Source organism: Pollicipes pollicipes, unplaced genomic scaffold (assembly GCF_011947565.3).
Source record: "Pollicipes pollicipes isolate AB1234 unplaced genomic scaffold, Ppol_2.1 Scaffold_6686;HRSCAF=7923_pilon_pilon_pilon, whole genome shotgun sequence".
NCBI classification, from domain to species: domain Eukaryota; kingdom Metazoa; phylum Arthropoda; class Thecostraca; order Pollicipedomorpha; family Pollicipedidae; genus Pollicipes; species Pollicipes pollicipes.
Genome location: NW_023596921.1, coordinates 11,484,005 through 11,506,674, shown reverse-complemented (window position 1 = coordinate 11,506,674; position 22,670 = coordinate 11,484,005). Strand labels below are relative to the sequence as shown.

Here is a 22,670-nt window from a genome sequence, read left to right as displayed (position 1 = left end):
GATTACTCCGGCGTCTGGTCTGGGACAGGGCCCCATTTCCCAGGCAGAAATAAGATCGGGCCGCGATTTACTTCAAGTAAATAAGTAAGTCTTGTAAGTCGGCCAGGGCAACATTTGCTGAACAGGGGTAGGGACTGAAAGCCCAACGTCGCATGAACGAAGTGAAAAATAGCTGAAGGAAATAACTAAAATTTCTTCTCAAGATGGAAGTACTAAGACAGATATGACGAAAGTGAGTCAGTCATTGCGCATTTTGCTTCGGCGCGAAGATGGATGCACGAGCCCAAAAAGTTATGCTCCGTAACCGACAATAACAGCAACGTTGCTCTTGTATTCATTGTTTCACCGTTCACTTTCTTCACGGCGCTCTGATCTTTTTCTCCCTGGTCCACCGTAGTCGTTGCCCCAGTTCATTACCTGCCCCAAGATAACGAACTGCCCTGAAAGCATCGTAAGTGGCCCCATGTCAATGTATTTTTTCCTCCAAAGTTTAAAAAACCTGCCCCATAATTTATATTTTGCCCCAGCCCTGCCCCAACGAGATCTCATCAAAATGTGTAACATTCTGGAGACTGGTGCACTGATAGTGTTAGTGTTGTATGCTGCAGAAAAGCTGTCTTAACCCATTGATTGCACACATGATGAAAGGTCAATTCTCACCCACTTCCATATCTACTTTTGACACCTAGACACAGCTAGTGTATTGCTTGGAAAATGGCAATAGCTGCATTTATAGTGATAGCTTAATCAGTTATTATTTCAGAACTTGATGGACAGAGGTTTTATCAATATTTTATGCATGACATTCCATGAGATGCTGTTTTGTCCCAGTAACCTTGGGAGATGGAGAACTCAGGATTTGTGGATCCAGGCCAAAACCTAGGTTTTTGGAGGATCAAACTGATCCAAACATCATTGGCTCAGCTGCCGGGGGTCCCTGAGCATCGGGTCCTGCGGCTCCTGGCCATCTACTGGCAGTGTCCTTGTACATGGTCTAGACTGTGAGCTGTGATGAAAATGTGTGATGACATTGACAACTTCTGGTTGTAATATTTGTATTGCAATTTGGCATATGCATTATTACTCATACATGGGCAGCAATGGTTTGTATTTGTATGAAACTTGTACAGGTGTGACCATCATAAAGCTGAGCTGTGTCACAATACAGATCCATTCAGTGACCAGGTTCTGTTCACCTAGATGTTTTGCCTTTTACTGACATGTATCCCAAATATGTCAGTAACAAAAAACAGCAACAATAGCAAAAAACAAATACAAACAACAACAATTTCTCTTTGGTGGCTGGTCACATTTCCTATCACTGTCAAAATTCATTTTCATAGTTATGTTGTGGCATTGTCTTTCACTCTGTCTATTGGTTATGCATAAGTTTCCTCCATGATTCCTTCCATGATTGGTGTTTGCACTTATGCTAGTCCTCAATATCATTTACAGTTAATAGTATTTGGTTATATGGTTACCATGACAACTCAGCATTGGGGTGAGTTTGAATCAAGCACACAGCATGTGGAAGGACTGCGCCCTGAGGAGTTGAGCAAGCTGACCAAGCTGCAGCAGTCCATTGTTGTCGAGGGACCTAAACTGTTCCAGCCTGCTGAGGTGCCACAGGAGCATGACACGTGAGTATTGCCAGCAAATCTGGTTCTCTGCATGCTTCTGTATGCATCCAGTGGATGGGAATAATGGGAACCATCAGTCTGTAGCTTTTCATGCAGACCTCAAGCCTTTTTCAGCATTGAGGATTCTTTCATATAGTGTCTAAATGAAAAGTAAATCTGCTGAATTTGTGTAGGGTGGGCATCAAATAATGGTGCTCTCACTCATGCCAATATTATGATCAAGCCCATCATCCCTGTGCTTGAACTGGCCAGTGCTGAATGTTGTATCTGATGCCCTGCTCTGTCCACCGGGTGGGGTTTGGTGGGGTCAAGTGCCGACGCAGACTCGGACACCATCCGCTTCCTCAGGAGGTCGCAGCAGGCCTTCCGCATGGACCCGCTGGTGCTGGCCACTATTCAGCTGGAGAGTCAGAATGCTGCCATCAGCCAGGCGGTGGCGCAGGGCACTGCAGTGAGTGCTGGAGGCGGGGAGGATGTTCCCGGGCCTGGACTCACCGGCCCGGACCCCGACAACGTGCCGCTGACCGAGATGCTCGCGAGACTCCAGTGATGGCGGGGTGGAGACTCACCTGCTGTTGCGGTTGAGGGTGCTGTTCTCTTTGTATGTGCTTGATAAATGTGGATGCTTAAAATCATGTATGCAGCTGGGGTCTTGATGTCAGTTTCTCCTATTGGCACGCTTGTACGACACTTCAGCCGTATGTTTCGTCGTGAGGTACATTTGGTCATTAGTTTCATGTCACCCTGTCTGTTCCTGACTCTTCATTTACTGCAGGTTGATGAGTCAGCATTGGTGCCTCTGAGCATATCAGACTGCTTGACCAAGCTGGAAGAAACCTTTACCGTCTTCCCGGAAGTAAAGGACAGGTAAAAGGAATTCTGCTGTACAAAGGAGATGGGTTAAGGGAGGCCTGAATCCTATGAGCAGAGCATCAACATTTCGACGTGTCAGATTACTCACAAGAAATCAATATGTCTGGTCCTTTTAAAGGCAGTGTTCCACATTTGTACGGGGTTTTGCACGGAAATAGCCATCTTGAAGAACATTCAGTGCAGTTGAGAGCCCCGCCGTTCTTAACTTTTCTAGTTCCTGAGCTACACCCCCGCGAAGATGTGCGAACTTTTTCAAAGGGCACCCAGGTACCCATGATTCCAAAATAACGTCATTAAAATCGTGACATTCCATTCGTTATGTGGTAAGTCCCATAAATGTATGATCATCGAGTCATTCATATGCAGTGTTCGTGAGCACGATTTCTAGTTTGCCGTCTATTTGCCGTCTATTAGCCGTCTATTTGCTCTCAATCGATGTGCAAGATACGATAACGTACTCAAGCAACAGTATGTTGAGGAGCGTATGTACTAGATAGAGAAATTCTGTTACAGCAGTCTTTTCCACTCAGAAGTATGCCAATAATCATAAGCAAGCAAGCTTATTTCATCATATCTGATGCTTGTTTCAATACCAGTCAAGTGTGAAACATCCCCTTCACACACCAGAGTTGGGGCTGGACGGGCTCAGTTTGACCCCCAAAGCTTTTTCCAGAATAATTTCCGAACGACGCGGGTTAGCCACGCCAAAATTTGAATGCCTGTGGGCAATTGAATAGTGGATATTTCCGTATGGAAATTAGATGTACCCTGTAAGTTTGCTGATCTATGACATGTCAAACTCAGGCCGTGGCTATCAGCGAAGGCAATTTCTAGGGAATCGTTGAATTTGATGCGACGGTGGAGTGCTAGACGAAGCTATACATCTCTGAGATTGTTTCTCAAGGTATACAAGAAATATAATTAGGATCAAGGCAACTCCAGTGACTAAATATCCGGTGTATTGGCTAGACCCAGGCCTAAACCAACCTACTTTTTGTACTCGAGAGCTTGCGGTAAGCGGTAGTCTCAGGCGCTCATTTCGAATTTATTTCTAACACTGCTCGCAAAAGACATCTTTCGTGGACTTCTTAAAGGTCAGAGTGCGTCACTAACCTAAAATAACCCGGTTCAACATTTTACTGTTTAGCGTAATTGGTGATGCGGATTTAAAGGTAAAAATCAAAACAGTCTCGTGGGACTTGGGTCACCATGACCTCCTATATCTCAAGCTACGTTTTTTTACCTGAAATAACTACCAGTGACATTTTGCTTAGAACCGGTATGTAGGTTCCAAACGGTTGCCTTAGGGGGTGTGAGGGCCCTTTGAGAATCAATCTGCAGTTTGACCTATTTGACCCGAAGATCATGATTAAGGAACCCCAAATTTTGACACAAGCTGAGCTCACATACAGACCAATCCATTCCTTGCATTTGGTATCTCAAACTCCCGTACTTTTTGAGATCTCAGCGGGTTAAATTGAACTCCCACCCTGGGTGAAGGGTATTCAACCGGCCACTCGGACGCGTATTAATGCACGGACTGACCAGCTGTTTGGAAAATATAGTGATGCAACGTTGTTCTATGTTTCGATACACATTGGCTCAACGCTACATCTGCCTGTTGCAATCTGATAGGGACTGCAGCAGTTGAGCTACCTGCTGTGTTGACCGTCGTTGGTGCCGGCAGCCACTTCGCCAGCGGTCGGGGCTCCCCCGTGCCGGAGATAGCGCCGGAGCTGTGCCGGGACCTGCTGGTGCGCTCCGTCGGCACGCTGGCAGCCCATGCTGGCTTCCACAGTGAGTGCGGGATTGGGCGGAGTCGGACGGCCGTGGACATGGTCACGGATGCGGCGAGTGGTTCATGGATGGGACTCGGGGCGCAGGGCGCGTATGCCCTAACCATGTTGCCTTTTTCTGGACCTGTCTGTTGTCAGAGATAGCGGATAAGCTGTTTCGCATGCCTTCGTATGTATGTTCATGTCATTTGCTTTTGTTGTACATATCACTATTTGTGTAAGCTTACATGGTCTTCCGTCTCCCTGCCCATATCATCTGGTACACTGTTCCATTTGTTTCTTGCATCTCCCAACACTGTCTCTGTGGCCCAGCCCCCAGTCTGTGGAGGCACGAATTCACTCACCTCAGGCCGCCTGCCCCGCTGGCCGGCCCCTGGAGTCTGGCAGCGGCTGGCTCACCCCCTGACGGTGTGATCCCCCAGCCTTGCCAGAGCTGGTGCTAGGCAGCGGCCGGCTCGCCCCCTTATGGTGTGTTCCCCCCCCCCCCCCCCCCCCCTCAGCCTCGCCAGACCTGGTGCTGGGCAGCGGCCGGCCTGCCCTCTGACGGCGCACTATCCCCCAGCCTCGTCGGACCTGGTGCTGGGCGTGCTGGCGGACGCGGCCGGCTCGTTCCTGTCCTCGCTGTGCCGGATGCTGCGGCAGACTCGTGACATGGAGGCTGAGCGCGGGTCGCACGGCTTCGTGGTCAGTACCGGGCTGCGGACCGCCGCCCGTCGGCGCCGCTTGACCGCAGTCGGTCTGGTCTGGCACCGGGGAACACAGGGTGTCTGGGGGATCAGACACAGGGTGTCTCGAGTGGCCAGACACAGGGCGTCTCAAGAGGCCAGACACAGGGTGTCTGAGGCTGTGCTGTGGATCTGATCCGTTGCTCCGTGCTGCCACTGTCTGGGAGGCCGGGCCGCGGTCTGTCTGGTTTGTCTCACCCCGGCACCCGGCAGCTTGCCTGTTCAGTCCGGCTGTGATCGTGGCACAGCAAGTCTGGTGATCCGATCTGGAGCCTGGTCCCGGCCGTCCAAGGGGCCCCGGCCGACGCCCGGCGGACTCGTGCGTTGCGGGTTCCCTGAGGGGCGTGTACCGGTTGAGCGGGCTGGGTGAGGCCTCTCGCTGAGATGTAGGTGCTAGGTCATATGAAACTGGTAGGGAGCATTGGGCGGCCCAGCTTGGGGCTTGATACAGATTCTGCTAACCCACGAAGGCTCCTTTGTTGAGGGATCTATTGGTACCTGCTGTTGTAGGTTAAATACTGCAGTACGCGATTGAAACAGCAGTACAGTGATAAGCTGATGGCATAATGATAGGTATAATTAGTTCACAAGTTGATAAGTTTTTAGTTTATAAGTATAATAAGTTTATAGAAAATAGGGTTTTGCATGCCGTTGTAAGTGCCCTTTGGTCCCCTGCAGTAACTAATTTGAAAGGTAGCCAAGCGTGCAAGGGGTATCATGCTAGTTTTCCTTAAATCCCCTGGTTTTGCTGATTTACACATGCTTATGCATTTTTATCAGATGGTAACGAATGTTGCGGCTGTTGCCTTCTGAAAACAACGCGGTGAACATTGCAGTTGCGAGCCCAACTTTACACCATTTAGCACCTGCTGCTGTGTGGACGGCTGATTCTGTGGTTACTGTGCCACCATCCACCGAGAGCCCGTCTGGCACCTGCTGCTGTGTGGACAGCTGATTCTGTGGCTACTGTGCTACCATCCACCGAGAGCCTGTCTGGCACCTGCTGCTGTGTGGACGGCTGATTCTGTGGTTACTGTGCTACCATCCACCGAGAGCCTGTCTGGCACCTGCTGCTGTGTGGACGGCTGATTCTGTGGTTACTGTGCTGCCATCTACCGAGAGCCTGTCTGGCACCTGCTGCTGTGTGGACGGCTGATTCTGTGGTCACTGTGCTACCATCCACCGAGAGCCTGTCTGGCACCTGCTGCTGTGTGGACGGCTGATTCTGTGGTTACTGTGCTGCCATCCACCGAGAGCCTGTCTGGCACCTGCTGCTGTGTGGACGGCTGATTCTGTGGTTACTGTGCTGCCATCCACCGAGAGCCTGTCTGGCACCTGCTGCTGTGTGGACGGCTGATTCTGTGGTTACTGTGCTGCCATCCACCGAGAGCCTGTCTGGCACCTGCTGCTGTGTGGATGGCTGATTCTGTGGTTACTGTGCTGCCATCTACCGAGAGCCTGTCCGACGCTGAGGGCTGACAAGCTCGCGGGCCGCGCTCCAGGATGCCCTCGAGCGCACCTTCGTGGACTCGGGCGCGGGCAGTCTGCGCCATCTCGTGAGCTACTACGCCACTAGCGTCGTCGAGCGGCTCCGCCAGGTGCGCGACACCAACTATCAGCTGCGGGCCGAGTACGATCAGCTGGCGTCGGATCGTGAGAGCGTCGAGAACATCACTCTGGACGACAGGTGGGGCTGATGAAGGCGCAGACGGCCACGCTGACAGAATGCTTCAAGCTTCAGCGGTGGACATCTTAGCAGTGTGGTGCTGAAACTTGATGATTTGTCATGACGTGGGCGCGGCGGCTGCCACACTTAGCGCCCGGCTTTCTCCCGGTGTGCGTGTCAGGGGCGCGGCTCCGATGTCTTCGGCTCGGAGCTCGTGGCGGCTGGCCGTGTGACGCAGATTACTACACATTCTGGGTAATGGTGGTATTAATGATAACTGGCGACATCGCCGTTGTTAGTGCCATCAACAAAGTCATGATCATTAAATATTGTTTATTAACAATGCACCGACGCCAAACGGCCCTTCCTGCCAGCAGTCGTTCGTACGTAGGTTGTTCGGGGCTAAGGTAGCATGAACGCACGCAAGTGGCCTGGTGCCCGTATCTGATCGATGCAAGCCAACTTCTCGTGATGCCACCTCGTCACCAAATTAAAGAGTGATCCTGGGCTGGTGTGTGGCCTTTGCTGGATGCGTCTCTGAATCGGCGCGGAGTCATGTATCATGAGCAGCAGATCTCCCTTTCATGCATGTCTTGGTGACTACTTGAAGAGTGATCCTGGGCTGGTGTGTGGCCTTTGCTGGATGCGTCTCTGAATCGGCGCGGAGTCATGTATCATGAGCAGCAGATCTCCCTTTCATGCATGTCTTGGTGACTACTTCATGTGTGTTAAACGGTCTCCAAGCATGCAGCTCCGTGGAAATGAGAATAGATGGATGCATTTATGTATTACCCTCTTGTTAGAAATGATCAGTTTTATGTTTCTTACCCAGTGCTGGGCTTTCTGTTTCACACGTACGTAGATGTAAATTGTAAGGACCGAGCCTTGCTTACAGAACTGGACCATGGAACGCCACACGTGCCAGGGTTGTCAGGAGGTGCCTGCTACTGTGGGAGCGTGGTTTCAAGTGTCGGTAGCCTGTTGTCTTCATCTTGTCCCATGTTTGGGTTTGTAATGGTGTGCAGTGTGATGTTTTCCCGTGGGTGGGTGATTAAGTGCAGTGTAATGTTTTCCCTGTGAGGGAGTGACCAAGTGCGGTGCAATGGGTTTGCCGTGAGGGGGTAACCGGGTGCATTGAGATGGTTTCCCCATGAGTGGATGACCGGGTGCAGTGTAATGGTTTCCCTGTGAGTGGATGACTGGGTGCAGTGTAATGGTTACCCTGTGAGCTGTGGATGACTGGGGGGAAGTGTGATGGTTCCCCTGTGAGTGGATGACTGGGTGCAGTGTAATGGTTACCCTGTGAGTGGATGACTGGGTGCAGTGTAATGGTTCCCTGTGAGTGGATGACCAGGTGCAGTGTAGTGGTTCCCCAGTGAATGGATGACTGTGTGCAGTGTAATGGTTTCCCTGCGAGTGGATGACCGGGTGCAGTGTAATGGTTACCCTGTGAGTCGATGACTGGGTGCAGTGTAATGGTTTCCCTGTGAGTGGATGACTGGGTGCAGTGTAATGGTTCCCCTGTGAGTGGATGACCAGATGCAGTGTAATGGTTTCCCTGTGACTGGATGACCAAGTGCAGTGAACGATCGACCGGTCGGCTGAGTTGCCGCCATAGCCGATGCTCACCGGTCTGCACCTGTCTGTGGCCAGCCTGCTGGTGGACATTCTGGCCGAGACAGCCGACCGGCCTGCCCTCTGTCGGGCCCGGGGGAACTATCGACATGTCGGCGTACCCCAACATGAGCTTCGAGTCGGCCGATGACTTGGCAGGGTACGTCTCGGCACTCGCACAGCATTACACTGAGTATCGCCGTCACCTGTCTTTGCTGGACACTGCCGTAAAGTATGATTTGCTTACACTGTAAATAGAGATGTTAATGATTACCACTTATTTACGCTTCCTCCGAGTGTTACGTAGCGGGCCGGCCATGGCTGAAGCCAGGGATCAATCATGGCCGTCCGTCATGAACCCCATCCCCTGTAGCTCCTTGGTCAGCTTTGTTGATCCGTGGACGGCCAGCGCCAAATGAGCCGGGCGGCGGCCTTGGCCCGTGTGTGGCGTCCCAGCCGTGCCGTCCTGGCCCCGGCCGCGGCGCCGCCGGCTGGCCTGATTTCCCCAGGGGTCACTGAGACCGCCTCTGTCGGGACTGGCGACAGCTCAGGCCGCGTCCCTCCTGTGACCCGCGCCTTCTGCCCCCTCCCCGCCCCCTCCCGTCGGACGCTCGTCTGTGGTGTTGTCCGAACGATCTCGGGGCGCGGCGTTTTTCGGCTTGCTAACACCTGGGCTGGATTTGAACTGCGCGGTTTTCATTTTGTCAATGCTTGGTGTGGCGCCTGGCATGGAACGCCTCCATGCGCTCCCTGGCAATATGAGTTTTATAGACTTCGAACCACACCCAGGCCTGCTGCCAATGATGTACTGGAGTTATTTAGGAGTAGCTGTTTGATAGTATTGGCAATGTTGGCTTTGGGTTCTGCAAAGACAGCTCCGAATCTCAGTACTCCAGGGAGGGAATTCAGGCTGTCTTGCGTGTCACTCAAAGCCAAATACCATCTAGTCACTCCAATGGCTCAGTGACACCCGACGACGACCGGAAAATTGACTGGCCGAAACGCCGTGCACATGCTAACACGCCAGACTCGGACAATAGTCCGCACAATTTCTCCATCCGTGAGGCCGTTTTTGTAACAGGAGGGTCATCGTTTTGACCAAGCAGCCTGTGACCAAGCTGAGGGTAACCGGGCGATGCCCACTACCGCCTGTACCTCGAGGAGGCTGCAGTAGCATACTGACATGCGGCGTCGTGATCCGACAGGATGAACTCCTCGCTCGACTCGGAGGAGATTGTCGTGCAGTCCTCGCCTCTCGCGGAGGTGACCAGTCCACCGAACAAGAAGGTCCGCCTGTAGCCCGCCGCCGGCCGGTGAGTACCGAGCGGGTCGTCGCTCGTAAGTACGCTTCTCCGGCCGCACGGTGGGAGGGCGCCGGGCCACGCCACCGTCGCGCTCGGCTCATCACCAGCCGCCACCCCTGCTGGGGACAGCTGCGCTCCGCCGCCCGACCGCCGCCCCTCGCCGCAACGCCGCACCGTCCGGGCCGGCAAAGCAGCGCGACCGGCAGCGCGTTTCGCCGGCGGCCGCTGGCAACGGCGCTGCTTCGGCGATGGCGTCACGTCGTTTGTCGTTGCTGCCGGCCTCGGGCCGGACTAATATTCCGCCGCGGCGGCGGTGGCTCGCCGTGATTTGCCTGCCGGCGGCCCGGTTAATTTAATCGCCGCGGCGACTCCATGCCCGTCCCGCGGGCGTCATCCTGCCCGGCGGCGGCACTGAGCCGTGCTCCGCCGCACCTGGATGTACTCCGACGTACCCAGTCCTCGGGGGCAGGCACGCTCCCGTTGCCGGCAGTAGTGCTCCGGCTGCCCGCGCCGGGCCGGCCGACGCAGTGGCGGCTGGGTCGTGCGGACGGACGCCGACGGACGGCGACGCGCGGCGTCCGTCGTTAGTTCGACGCGCAGAGGCGCATTATCGCCGGCAATTAGTTGACTGACGAGTTGGACTTGTGGGGGCGGCGCTCGGCGGCCGGCGCTGAGCAGGGCACTTACGCTTTTCAAGTGTCCCGTGCCTGGAAAGGGCTGCGGCCTTCGCTTTCGACGATGTTTCGAATCGATAGGGGTTTTCTGTGTGGCAACGTCGAAACTAAGCTAGATTCTTTCATGTTGACGTGGAAGCGTGGAATGTTTCATGTTAACGCCATATTGCTGGACACATTAGTCGTCAGCCGCAGCACGCCGTGACCTGTCTCCTATCGTGACCTGTCTCTCGTCATCTGCAGTGGACCGTGACCTGTCACCCACCGTGACCTGTCTCCGGTCAGCTGCAGCGTGCCGTGACCTGTCTCCTTCCGTGACCTGTCCTCTACCATGACCTGTCTCCCGTCATCTGCAGTGGACCGTTACCTGTCTCCTACCGTGACCTGTCTCCTGCCAGCTGCAGCGTGCCGTGACCTGTCTCCTACCGTGACCTGTCTCCCGTCAGCTGCAGCGTGCCGTGACCTGCCTCCTATCGTGACCTGCCTCCCGTCATCTGCAGTGGACCATGACCTGTCTCCCACCGTGACCTTGCAGCGGGCCGTGACCTGTCTCCCACCGTGACATGTCTCTCGTCATCTGTAGTGGACCGTTACCTGTCTCTTACCGTGACCTGTCTCTCGTCAGCTTCAGCGCGCCTTGACCTGTCTCCTACCGTGGCCTGTCTCCCGTCAGCTGCAGCGTGCCGTGACCTGTCTCCTACCGTGGCCTGTCTCCCGTCAGCTGCAGCGTGCCGTGACCTGTCTCCTACCGTGACCTGTCTCCCGTCATCTGCAGTGGACCATGACCCGTCTCCCACCGTGACCTTGCAGCGGGCCGTGACCTGTCTCCTACCGTGACCTGTCTCTCGTCATCTGTAGTGGACCGTTACCTGTCTCTTACCGTGACCTGTCTCTCGTCAGCTTCAGCGCGCCTTGACCTGTCTCCTACCGTGGCCTGTCTCCCGTCAGCTGCAGCGTGCCGTGACCTGCCTCCTACCGTGACCTGCCTCCCGTCATCTGCGGTGGACCATGACCTGTCTCCCACCGTGACCTTGCAGCGGGCCGTGACCTGTCTCCCACCGTGACATGTCTCTCGTCATCTGTAGTGGACCGTTACCTGTCTCCTACCGTAACCTGTCTCCCGTCAGCTTCAGCTTGCCGTGACCTGTCTCCTACTGTGACCCGTCTCCTACCGTGGCCTGTCTCCCGTCAGCTGCTGCGGGCCGTGACCTGCCTCAGCTTACGGGTCGACCCCAGCCAGGCTGGCTGCAGGCACGGCCTCTGGGTGGCTGAAAGTGAGCCGTGTCCCCAACAGGGGATGAGGCGGCGGGTCAGCTCAGGCACGGCCGAGGTTTTCCTCGCCCGACCCAGGTGCTGGTTTAAGCCACCCGTCGGCTCCGTCGCCCGTTCTCCGGCTCCTGTGGACGTCTGCCATTGTGCAGCCGTGTCTCGAGCCGCACCGTTGCTCGGCGCACGGCTCAGAAAGTCAGGGGCGTGCGACCCGTCCCGCTGGCCACAGTCAGCTGGGTTTTCTCCCGCTCGATCAGAGATGTGAAGGATTATTGCGACAGTGGTCACAGTGATCACGTTGGTGGTGGCGGTCATGCCCGCTGGCAGAGCATTACCCATCGCTGAACGCCGCTGTCCATCGGCTGCGTTGTCCGATTAGTCCTGTGGCGCAATGCCGATGGCTGATTTTCACTCTGTCACGGTGATTGGCTCGCCAAATTCATCCGTCTTTCGCTCCGACGCTCTCGACCAGGCTTAATGAGATCGACCGGTTCGTCTTCGGGCTCCCGGTGCGGGCTGCTCGGAGGGCACCGGTGGCGCGGAGGCCGGTGTGACGGCGCCGGGAGCTCTGCAGTGCGGTCACGCTCCAGATGGACGCGGCGGGTGACACTGGCAGGCGCGGCGGACGGCCGCTGCGAGATCGTCGGGCGGCCGGCCGAACCTACCGGACTACGCCGAGCGGTGCTAAAGACCGCGTCGTAAAATCAAATCCGCGGGGATCTGCTTGATGATCGTGGTGGTCGTTTCGCCCCCCCCCCCCCTCTCCCACCCCCACCCCATCCGCCATCTCCAGACCTTTGTCCAGTGGGCTTACGTGGTGTCGAAACTCGGGTTGAGCGAATGGGTGACCTTTGACTCGGGTATTTTGCGCATCTTTGCTGAGCAGATCTGCCGCTCTGTGTTGAAGAGGATCAGGTGCTCAATCCGATCAATTCCGGGTCATAAACTCCCACCCAACCGATGCAGATTCCCTGTATCGGCACAGGCTGGAAAAAGATAGCGAAATACCACGCGGCGTAGGACGCGGCCTCCCGATACCCCAAGAACGGGTGGCCTGACCTCCCGGAGGACTAGGCCCCCCCCCCCATCCCGCACCCAGAGCAAATGGACCAAGTTCCATGGTAAATGCGTCCGACTCCACCGGCGGGAACACGACCCAGCCGCCTGCCATGCATCACAGAGACGTGGCAACAGCTCCCGGCGGATCGACCAATCGCTGTCTGGCTGTCCCGTCACATGACGCCGCCCAACCGGCCGGCGGCCCGACCACGTGACCGGGTGGGCGCGCTGAAGTGTGATTGTATCGCCGCGGACTCGTGTGTGAGGGCGCGTTTGTCTGCGATGGTGGCGCGCGCTACGGCGCCAGAGGGCGTTTCGGCCGGGTGTGATGCTCGAGTGGACTTTGCATGCCGGCAGCTTTCATCGATGCGGTGTCAGATTCGCCGCCGGGGCCGAAGTTGTGGCCGTGAAAGCGAAGCTCCTGGAAGTCTGCCGAGCGTGACCGCATTGCGGGTGTTCAACACGTTGTTCGGTGCTCGTTCGTGCCGACTCGCGGGAACGCTTGCTCGCGTGCGCTGCGCGGCGGCCGGGTAGGCTTGTGTTTGGCAGGCGGATAGGCGGGCGATGGTTCGGCTGTTGGACGGTGGTTTTCTCTGCCAATGTGTAATGGTGGTCTCTGGCAGTTTCACCGGCACTCTTTGTACAATTGTTTGTTCTGGACAGGTTGAAGGTCTGTTTAGTTATTCGTTTAGTGTGAGCGATTCACACGTAAAACCCCAATTGCGGAAACCGTTCAGTTCATAAAAAACAATGAATCCACGGAACACAAGTAAACGACGCAATCACACGTACGCATGGACATTACACATTGGCCAATGGGACACGTCTTTTACCGATGGAGCGCTCCAACCCGAACAAAGCGGGCTGGAATTATTGTGTTGGCTGTGCGGCGTCGGATGAGGTAGAATGCTGACGAACATTGATTGCAGGTGATGGACAGACGAAGAATGCATCCATTTTTCGATAGCTTTGTGTGCCGGTTCTCGTGGGAAGGCCCGGTATCCTGCTTGCCTTTGAGGCAGTGGCGTGCGCGCGCGCGTACACACGCACAAGCTCAAACTTTGACCTAAGTGAGTTCACGTACAGCTCAAGACACCCTGTAAATTTGGTGTCTTTAGCTTTCTTAGTTCCCGGGGTCTCAGAGAGGTCAGATTGACCCTACCTACCCGAGCGAAGGGTATCTAGCCGGCTACCCGGGCGCGTGTTAAGTTTCGGTCACTAATTCTTAGGCTATTGGCAGAGGCGATCCCAGGCCGCCTGATGTTGGAAAAATCTGCTAAACTGTCGATTCGATAAATTAGATGGCGCATGTTCACATAATCAGCGTAAACAATGCGCTCACTCTTCCCATGGTCGTGAGCATCAGCTATAAAGCAGGCGACCAGCAACGGTCCTAGACTGCTGCCTTCCAGGACATTGCATTGCGCTGGAATCTAGCCAGACCGCCTACCGTTCAGCACTAGGCGTTGTAAACCACTGCTAAATACGACTCAAGCCAGCTGTACGCGACCAGTGATGCACACAGAATGGCGGGGCTCGTGTCACAGAATAGCGGAGCTCGTGTAACAGAATGGCGGAGCTCGTGTGACAGAATGACGGTAGTCGTGTAACAGAATGGCGGGGGTCGTGTAACAGAATGGCGGAGGTCGTGTAACAGAATGGCGGAGCTTGTGTAACGGAATGGCGGGGGTCGTGTTACAGAATGGCGGTAGTCATGTAACGGAATGGTGGAGGTCGTGTAACAGAATGGTGCAGGTCGTGTAACAGGATAGCGGAGCTCGTATAACAGAATGGCGGAGGTTGTGTATTAAAGTGGCGGAGGTCGTGTAACAGGATAGCGGAGCTCGTGTAACATAATTTGCGGTAGTCGTGTCACAGAATGGCGGTAGTCTTGTAGCAGAGTGACGGAGGTCGTGTAAAAGAATAGCGGAGCTCGTGTAACAGAATGGCGGAGGTTGTGTAACAGAATGGCGGTAGTCTCGTTACAGACTGGTGGAGCTCGTGTAACAGAATGGCGGAACTCGTGTAACAGAATGACGGAACTCTTGTAACAGAATGTCGGAGGTCGTGTAACGGTAGGATGGAGTTCGTGTAACAGCATCTAAGGCGGTCGGCGCAGATGAATGCTGTAAATGCTGAAGTGTAATGAGTTCGTGTAACAGCATCTAAGGCGATCGACGCAGATGAATGCTGAAGTGTAAAAGATTTGTATTGCATCCGTGTATTTTCCTTCTGAGGTGATGTCCGACATTATTCAAGAATGCATGGAAGGTTTGTGAAGTAGGAAAGTGTTTGAAGAGATGCGTGTTGGGATGAGAGTGGTGCGGCAAACAAGCTTGTAACGAGCTTTCGCTGTTTGTGTTGTTACCAAGACCGCCCAGTAGCCGCCACTTAATCGCACGAGCCTCAGAAACTGCATTTGTGGATACGTTATACCACTGCGGGTCCCTCAGGCTTCCGAACTGTGGTCGTAAAGCCGTGATCAAATGGTACAGCTATGATCAGGCACGTCTCGTAGAAGCACAATCACGGTGTAATACCATCCCGTGCTGGTACGGCTGTGGTACAGTCTGTAGGGGTGCAGCTACGGTCGGGCGCCGTGTCTCAGCCATGACCAGGAATCACCATGCGCTGGTACACCATGTTCAGATACCGTTCCTCGCGGACGCGCCATGTTCAAATATCGTTCTGTGTTTATACGCCATGATCAGATACCGCCCTGCGCCGGTGCGCCATGGTCAGATACCGTTCTGCGCTGGTACGCCGTGGTTAGATACCATCCGGCGCTGGTACACCATGGTTAAATACCGTCCTGTGCTGGTACACCATGGTCAGATACTGTCCTGCGCTGGTGTGCCGTGGTCAGGTGCCGTCCAGCGCTGGTGTGCCATGGTCAGGACCAGGTCCATGGTCCTTGCGCTGGTGTGCCGTGGTCAGATGCCGTCCAGCGCTGGTGTGCCGTGGTCAGGTCCGGGTCCATGGTCCTTGCGCTGGTGTGCCGTGTTCAGGTGCCGTCCAGCGCTGGTGTGCCGTGGTCAGGTGCAGTCCTGCGTTGGTGTGCCGTGGTCAGGTGCCGTCCTGCGCTGGTGTGCCGTGGCCAGGCCCGGGTCCATGGTCCTTGCATCGGTGTGCCGTGGTCAGGTGCCGTCCTGCGCTGGTGTGCCGTGGTCAGGTGCCGTCCTGCGCTGGTGTGCAGTGGTCAGGTCCAGGTCCATGGTCCTTGCGCTGGTGTGCCGTGGTCAGGTGCCGGACGTCCGCAGGCCATTACACCCGGCTCCGCCGCCAGGCCGCCGCCGATTGGACCGGCTTTTATTGTATCCCCGGCCGGCCCGTTCGCCGAATGGACGTATTTCGGAATGTTATTGGATGTCCAGCAGCTCGCTGGCCGATCTGCAAAGGCCATTCGAGATGCGGGGGTCGCCTCTGGGGCGCCGTGCTGGGCGCGGCGCATGGCAGAGTCGAGCGCCCACCGACATACGCTGTTCATTCGGTGTGGAGAACTTCTGCCTCATGGTGGTGGTGGTGAGGGAGGCGGGAGGGGACAAGAGCACGAGCCTCGTGCTGCGCCGTGCGCCGTCGCGACACGCGAACCGTGGTGTTGTATTGAGCGCGATGCTGCGGTGTGACCTGTCTGTTGATGCTTGGCGCCAGAGGGCGCGCGGCCTGCCGGGGCGGCGTGTGGCTGCTCCACAGGTGGGCGCCTGGTGGGGCGGGGGAGCGGTGCGTGAACGGGGCGGGGCGGGGCGTGTCTGCCGTCGTCGGACGGTCTCTAGGTCAACGGCGGGCACCAGCGGCACCTGGTCCTCCTCAGGCGCCTCGCTGCAAATGCGGCTTTCAACAAGCCTTTGTTGTGAGTCGGCGGCACTATCGTGTCTCTTGACGTCGGCTGAGCATATTATCTCGGCGATTGTCTCACATTAAACTTGCCTGATGGCCTCATTACGAACTCGCGCAAGTTCCCTGCCGTGCGCGGCAATTTCCGTGCAGTGCCACCGGCCGGCCGGGCGGCCGGCCGACGTGAACGACGTGCCGCGGGCAATCTCAGCCATCGGCGGCACGCTGGCCGGGCGCGTGACAGCGTGACGACGTGAGGCGCGGGCGCGTGACACGCGCGGCATGTGTCCGGCCATCGTCCAGGCGCCGCGCCACTCACCCCGCCCCCGCGGGCGCAGTGGACACTCGGCCTCCGCCGCTGGTCTGCCGCGGTCGCCACGCGGAGCGCTCGTGCTGGTCAGGCTGCGATGGGTCGGCTCGTCTCGCTGTGGGCGCTGTTGCTGTTGCCGCACGGCCGGCCGGCACCGATTCAGGTATCGGCTGGGGGATGGCTGACCGCTCGCGTGCTGACTGAAGTCACGATCCCGCCAGCTTTGCGAAGTTTGGCAACCGCGCGGACCAGGTCAAGTGTACCTTAGGGAACGATTTCTTCGTCTTCTTAGAACGTGGAAGGGCGTTTTCCCGGTGCTGAACTTATCCCAAAGGCTCAAGCACTGAGCGGGCGATGTAGCCGTGCCGTTCAGAACGCTGCTGATCAGTTACGTGCCAAATGATGGGGCGCCGGATCAGGAGTATTCCTGTTTGGAGCGCCCTGTTGGAGTTCGAATCTGTGGTTTCTGTGATCCACAAAACATCAGGGAGTCTTGGTGCTCTGAGAGGAAAGACAAAGTCACGGGATCAGAGGAGTGTGTTTCGGCGTCAGACAAACGTGTTAGCTCGGATGGTTGGATTGATATTGCGTGTGGGGTAGACTAAATCGACGCAGCCTCCATCCAGCCCATGATCCGCCCACGATGTAGCCCGGGCTTAATCCCCGGCATCCGTCTTGCCGCAAGCGATGCACAAAATCGCACGGATGGAAATTTGATGCATGGTGCATCCCATGATGCATTTAATATCGCCATCTGACATTGAAAGATTACGGCCCGGCCTCATCGACCCAGCCGGGGGCAGAGGGCGCAGCGTTGTGTGATGCTGCGGGGATGGTCACCCGTGTCGTCAGTGGGGGCGGACACCCGTGTCGTCTGTGGGGATGCACACCCGTGTCGTCTGTGGAGATGGACAGCCGTGACGTCTGTGGGGATGGACACCCGTGTCGTCTGTGGGGATGCACACCCGTGTCGTCTGTGGAGATGGACAGCCGTGTCGTCTGTGGGGGTGGACACCCGTGTCGTCTGTGGGGATGCACACCCGTGTCGTCGATGGAGATGGACAGCCGTAACGTCTGTGGGGATGGACACCCGTGTCGTCTGTGGGGATGCACACCCGTGTCGTCCGTGGAGATGGACAGCCGTGTCGTCGGTGGAGATGGACAGCCGTGTCGTCTGTGGGGGTGCACACCCGCATCGTCTGTGGAGATGGACAGCCGTGACGTCTGTGGGGGTGGACATCCGTGTCGTCTGTAGGATGCACACCCGTGTCGTCGTTGGGTATGCACACCCGCATCGTCTGTGGGGATGCACACCCGTGTCGTCTGTGCCGTCTGTGGGGGACGGACACCCGTGTCGTCTGTGGGGATGCACACCCGTGTCGTCTGTGGAGATGGACAGCCGTGACGTCTGTGGGGGTGGACATCCGTGTCGTCTGTGGGATGCACACCCGTGTCGTCGTTGGGTATGCACACCCGCATCGTCTGTGGGGATGCACACTCGTGTCATCGGTGGGGATGGGCACCGTGTAGTCTTTGGGGATGCACACCCGTGTCGTCTGTGGGGATGATCACCCGTGTCTTCGGTGGGGATGGACACTGGTGTCGTCTGTGGGATGCACACCCGTGTCGTCTGTGGAGGATGGACACCCGTGCCGTCTGTGGGGATGGACACCGTGTCGTCTGTGGGGATGGTCACCCGTGTCGTCGGTGGGGATGGACACTCGTGTCGTCTGTGGGGGATGGACACCCGTGTCGCCTGTGGGGATGGTCACCTGTGTCGTCGGTGGGGATGGGCACCCGTGTCGTCCGTGGGGATGCACACCCGTGTCGTCTGTGCCGTCTGTGGGGAAGGACACCCGTGTCGTCTGTCGGGATGCACACTCGTGTCGCCGGTGGGGATGGACACCCGTGTCGTCTGTGGGGATGGACACTCCGTGTCGTCTGTGGGGATGGTCACCGGTGTCGTCGGTGGAGATGCACAGCCGTGTCGTCTGTAGGGAATGGACACTCGTGTCGTCTGTGGGATGCTGGTGGCTACGCCCGGGATATCGGATTTAAGTGATATATATATATATATATATATATATATATATATTATGTATATATATTATATATATTGAAGTACCCAGAGCCTATTTCAACCAATTAACAGCAGCAGAGTTGTGCTTAGGTTTCGCTAAAATTTTGAAGGACGGATTCCACTGTTCTGCGTAAGGGCATAGCGATGAGTGATCATACAAAGTCAGATTGCCTCCAGTTAAGTTCGTTTTAGCTGTACGTTGCTTCCTGTTTCACTTAAATGGTCTAGGCAAAGTGTTTGTCAACATTGTTTTGTTGTCTGGAAAGCGGAAAGAAACTGTGATTCCATGATAAAGTTATTCAACCCCAGCGAGCCTGGCCTGCCGTCTAAAGTACCCACATGCCACGCACGATTGGCAGAGGCTGCTGTCTCCTCACACGCTGTCACGTGCCCGAGACACGCTACCGGGCCTCGGTAGCGCTCACGCTTCCGAGGGCTGGCGGCGGTAAAGGGCCTCAAGGGGCCTCTCCGTGAGCCGAGCATAACTCCTCGCTCCGTCCTTTTCAGAACAGCCTGGAGCTTCTTGAACGGAAGCTCACTCTCGAGGACCCTGGTGAGAGGCCGCCCGCCGACTGTGGAGCGCTGCCCGGGTGAATGCTGGGTCGATCGTGCGGCGGAGTGGCAGGCAGACAGGGCAGAGACTGGAGTGATCCGCACCTGCCGGTCCTCAGGCTACCGATGTCTGGGCACCATGGTCCTATCTGGATGCTCCCACGGTCCTGCCAGCCGTTTACCGAGGCAGGACCGTTGCCGCGTCCGCTGATTACCGGGGTATCAGCCGTTGGATCCCGGGGCCAGGTCCACGGGCTCCCGTGTAACCACGTTCGTGGTCATTACTCGCCAGTCCCCCACTGCATATACGAGAGGACGTATGAAAAGGTCTGGGACTGCCAAATGCCCTCCTAGTTCTGTTGCTCGCAGAACGAGCTAAACAGTTGTACTCGAAAAGCTTCTGGTAATCACCCACAGCTTCGAAGACGTGAACTAATTCACACGAACACATCCCGCGTCTGCTCGTCATATTGGCTCGAAACGCTATGGACGAAAATGCTACCATACTGTGTACCATTGCGCGGCATTCCTCTCTCAATGGGTCCTTCCTTGAGACCGGAACTTTGCAGGACTAGTGCAGAGTAAAGGGAAAGTTCTCGTCGGAAAGAAAGGTACTAAAGGAACAAAGTAAGTTTGCCGCAGCTTTCTGCCTATTGCACATCACCGCAACGTGCGACGCAGTTCCAGAGCGCCTTCTTGGTAGACCGGATCCCCCTTCACGGCAGGTGCAACTGAATTCTGCCGACCCGGTGTGTTGCTTGCGAAGCGTTCGCTGAACGCAGCCTCTGGCCGCTCTGTTGTTGCGCTGTCATGCGGATCGAGTCTCCGGCCTCGTTTGAGACTGCCGCGGCTTGCGTTTGACTGAGCACAGGGTGCAGGGTGGCCGTCCCAGACGACGGGACGATTTTCTCGCGCACGCTTGGAGCGTTTCAAAGTGCGGCGCTTCGCCAGACAGTCTCCGACCGCTTTGAGACTCCGTGATCAATCGCTCGCCCAACCGTGTGTTTGTTGCCACAACCCACCCCGCGGATAACCATTGCCTCCGCTGCCCCCACTCCCGCCTCTGGCGCGTCCGTCGAAAGCCTGCGCGACCGATCTGTTAAAGACGGCGGGCTTATCCGTGCGGGAGGACCGCTATCTGTCAGGCCGGGTGTGGGTGCGCGCGGCACGCCAGCAGCTATCTCCGGCGCGGTGGGTGCCGCCGCCGCCGCCGCCTTCCCGCTCCATTTAGCCCTCCGCAGCCGGTGACAAAATGGTAAAATAGCGTCGACGCGGGGCGACAGCGCGCAGAGGCAAACGAGAGAAGTTGGGCGCCGCGGCCGGCCCAGGAAGAGGCGGCAAACTTACGCGGATGGGCCGTTTGCGGAGTGATTTGGAGCCGCCAGGTGGTGGCGCCGGTGTAAACAGCCGCGGCGAGCGCGGCGGCGTGTGGTCAGAGAGCACTGGCAGCTCGCGCAGATACGGCGCGTGCGTGCGTGGTTCGTTATGTCGTGGGGCTTTTAAGGAGTTCCAATATTTATGCGTCATTCGGTTTGCGCGGCTTTAATGAAGGGATTGGGGCTTTGGTTCGCTGAACGAAATCCGCTTCTTTCTATCAACGAGCAAAAGTGGAACGTCGAGAAGAATAACAATCCCTCAACCGTCCGAACTGAGTTCTCCTCCAAGTGGACGGCCGAGCATATGTGCGAGCTCTCAGTTCTGTTCGTACCGCATGTGATATATACTGCGTGTGTTTGTGCCTGCTGGGGATGCATTTGAGCGGTTCAGCTGTGCTTCCGCGGTTTGTTCATGTAGCGTCACAGTGGAGTTTACCTGATCTGCTTGCGATAGGTTTTGCTATCAATGGAGGTTATGCCTGATGTTATCCCTTATCCCTGACCAATGGAGGTTATCACTGATATATGTATATATATATATATATATATATATATATATATATATATATATATATATATAGTGTTTAATAAACCGTAAAACCGCGCTACATCACTGCGATTTTGCAAAATTGTTAAATTTTATCCGTGAAAGGATTGCGTCTTCCTGAAGCGGTCTGTTACTATCACGGGATCTGCTGGGTGCTCATTTCGCCGCTAGGTATGGCTGCAATGCTCTGCATCATTTTGCAGCAATTTGTAAATAGGCTTCTGAAGGTTTTGTGATGCTGCGAGGTCGGTGCTAGCGTTCCTTTCGTTTCTTGATGCTGTTCTAGACATTTGATGACCGCAATGCCAACTGTTCGCTCGGCCTGGCAGACTTGTACGAATTTGCTTTGCTCAGCAACGCACTGCACCCCTTGTCCATTTCAGGGCTATGCAGAATTGTAATGTTGGCAATGCTTGTGGGGTTTTATCACGCATATCCCTCCCAAAAAGGATTTAGACCGTCATGTTACGTTAGTCACATATACTTCGCTCATTGGTTTCTTATGTTGATGTTGACGTCTAGCGTCTCATAGGGTCAGCAGCCAGTATTCCGCTCTGAACCCGCTGTCCAGTTTTGTGTGCCTGCATCTACTCAGAAATGGCGTCTCTGTTGTTGCAGGCACGGGCGTGGCCCTGCCACACCAGGCGGCCGCTGACCCTGCTCAGCTACCCCAACTAGACACAGGAGTGGCCAAGCCAACACCTCTGGATGCAGACGTGGCCCTTCCACCGCATCCGACCGCAGACGCGTCGGTCAAACAACCATACCACGGCGTGGATGCGTCCCCAGCACACCTGGACGTGGCTGTGGCCCCGCCGTCACTGCTGGAGGCGGCCGCAGCCCCGCCGCCGTGGTCCCGCGGCGTCGGCGGCCGGCTGCTGCAGCTGCAGCTGCCGCTGGAGTGGCTGCCGGCCGTGGCGGTACCCTTGCGCCGGCTACGCGCGCGCTACGACGCGCTGGCCGCCCGGCTGCGCGCCCAGCGCTCCCGGCTGGGCGCTCTGTGGCGCGCGTTACGCCGTGAACGGCCGCGGATCAGGATCAGTCGGCGGCGGCTGCAGCTGCAGCAGCCAGTGGGACCGCGGGTTCGCAGAGAGCGGCGACGGCGGCGCACGACAGCCATCGCGGCGCGAGGCGCAGGCGGGGACCGCGAGCAGTCGGCCCCTCGCGCGGGGAGCGGCGCGAGGCGCAGGCGGGGACCGCGAGCAGTCGGCCCTCGCGCGGGGAGCGGCGCGAGGCGCAGGCGGGGACCGCGAGCAGTCAGCCCTCGCGCGGGGAGCGGCACGAGGCGCAGGCGGGGACCGCGAGCTGTCGGCCCTCGTGCGGGGAGCGGCGCGAGGCGCGGGCGGGGACC

General features: G+C 56.5%; 1 protein-coding gene across 4 annotated transcripts; it reads left to right on the top strand.

Annotated features, from left to right (window-relative positions):
• The first annotated feature begins 282 nt into the window (after nt 1-282).
• On the top strand, nt 283-22,164 carry Spt7 (SAGA chromatin modifying complex subunit Spt7). 4 transcript variants are annotated; one of them, XM_037231277.1, is made up of 11 exons: nt 283-451; nt 1,456-1,640; nt 1,989-2,091; nt 2,416-2,507; nt 4,201-4,310; nt 4,872-4,993; nt 6,537-6,721; nt 8,354-8,474; nt 9,520-9,627; nt 19,357-19,397; nt 21,938-22,164. In XM_037231277.1, exons 2-8 carry the CDS (start codon nt 1,474-1,476, stop codon nt 8,463-8,465), a joined length of 891 nt encoding a protein of 296 aa, XP_037087172.1. In that variant the 5' UTR covers nt 283-451; nt 1,456-1,473; the 3' UTR covers nt 8,466-8,474; nt 9,520-9,627; nt 19,357-19,397; nt 21,938-22,164. The 4 variants fall into 4 exon arrangements, with proteins under 4 accessions (XP_037087172.1, XP_037087171.1, XP_037087174.1 ...); XM_037231276.1 differs by having other exon boundaries at nt 19,352-19,397; XM_037231278.1 differs by having other exon boundaries at nt 303-330; nt 19,352-19,397.
• Nucleotides 22,165-22,670: the final 506 nt, after the last annotated feature.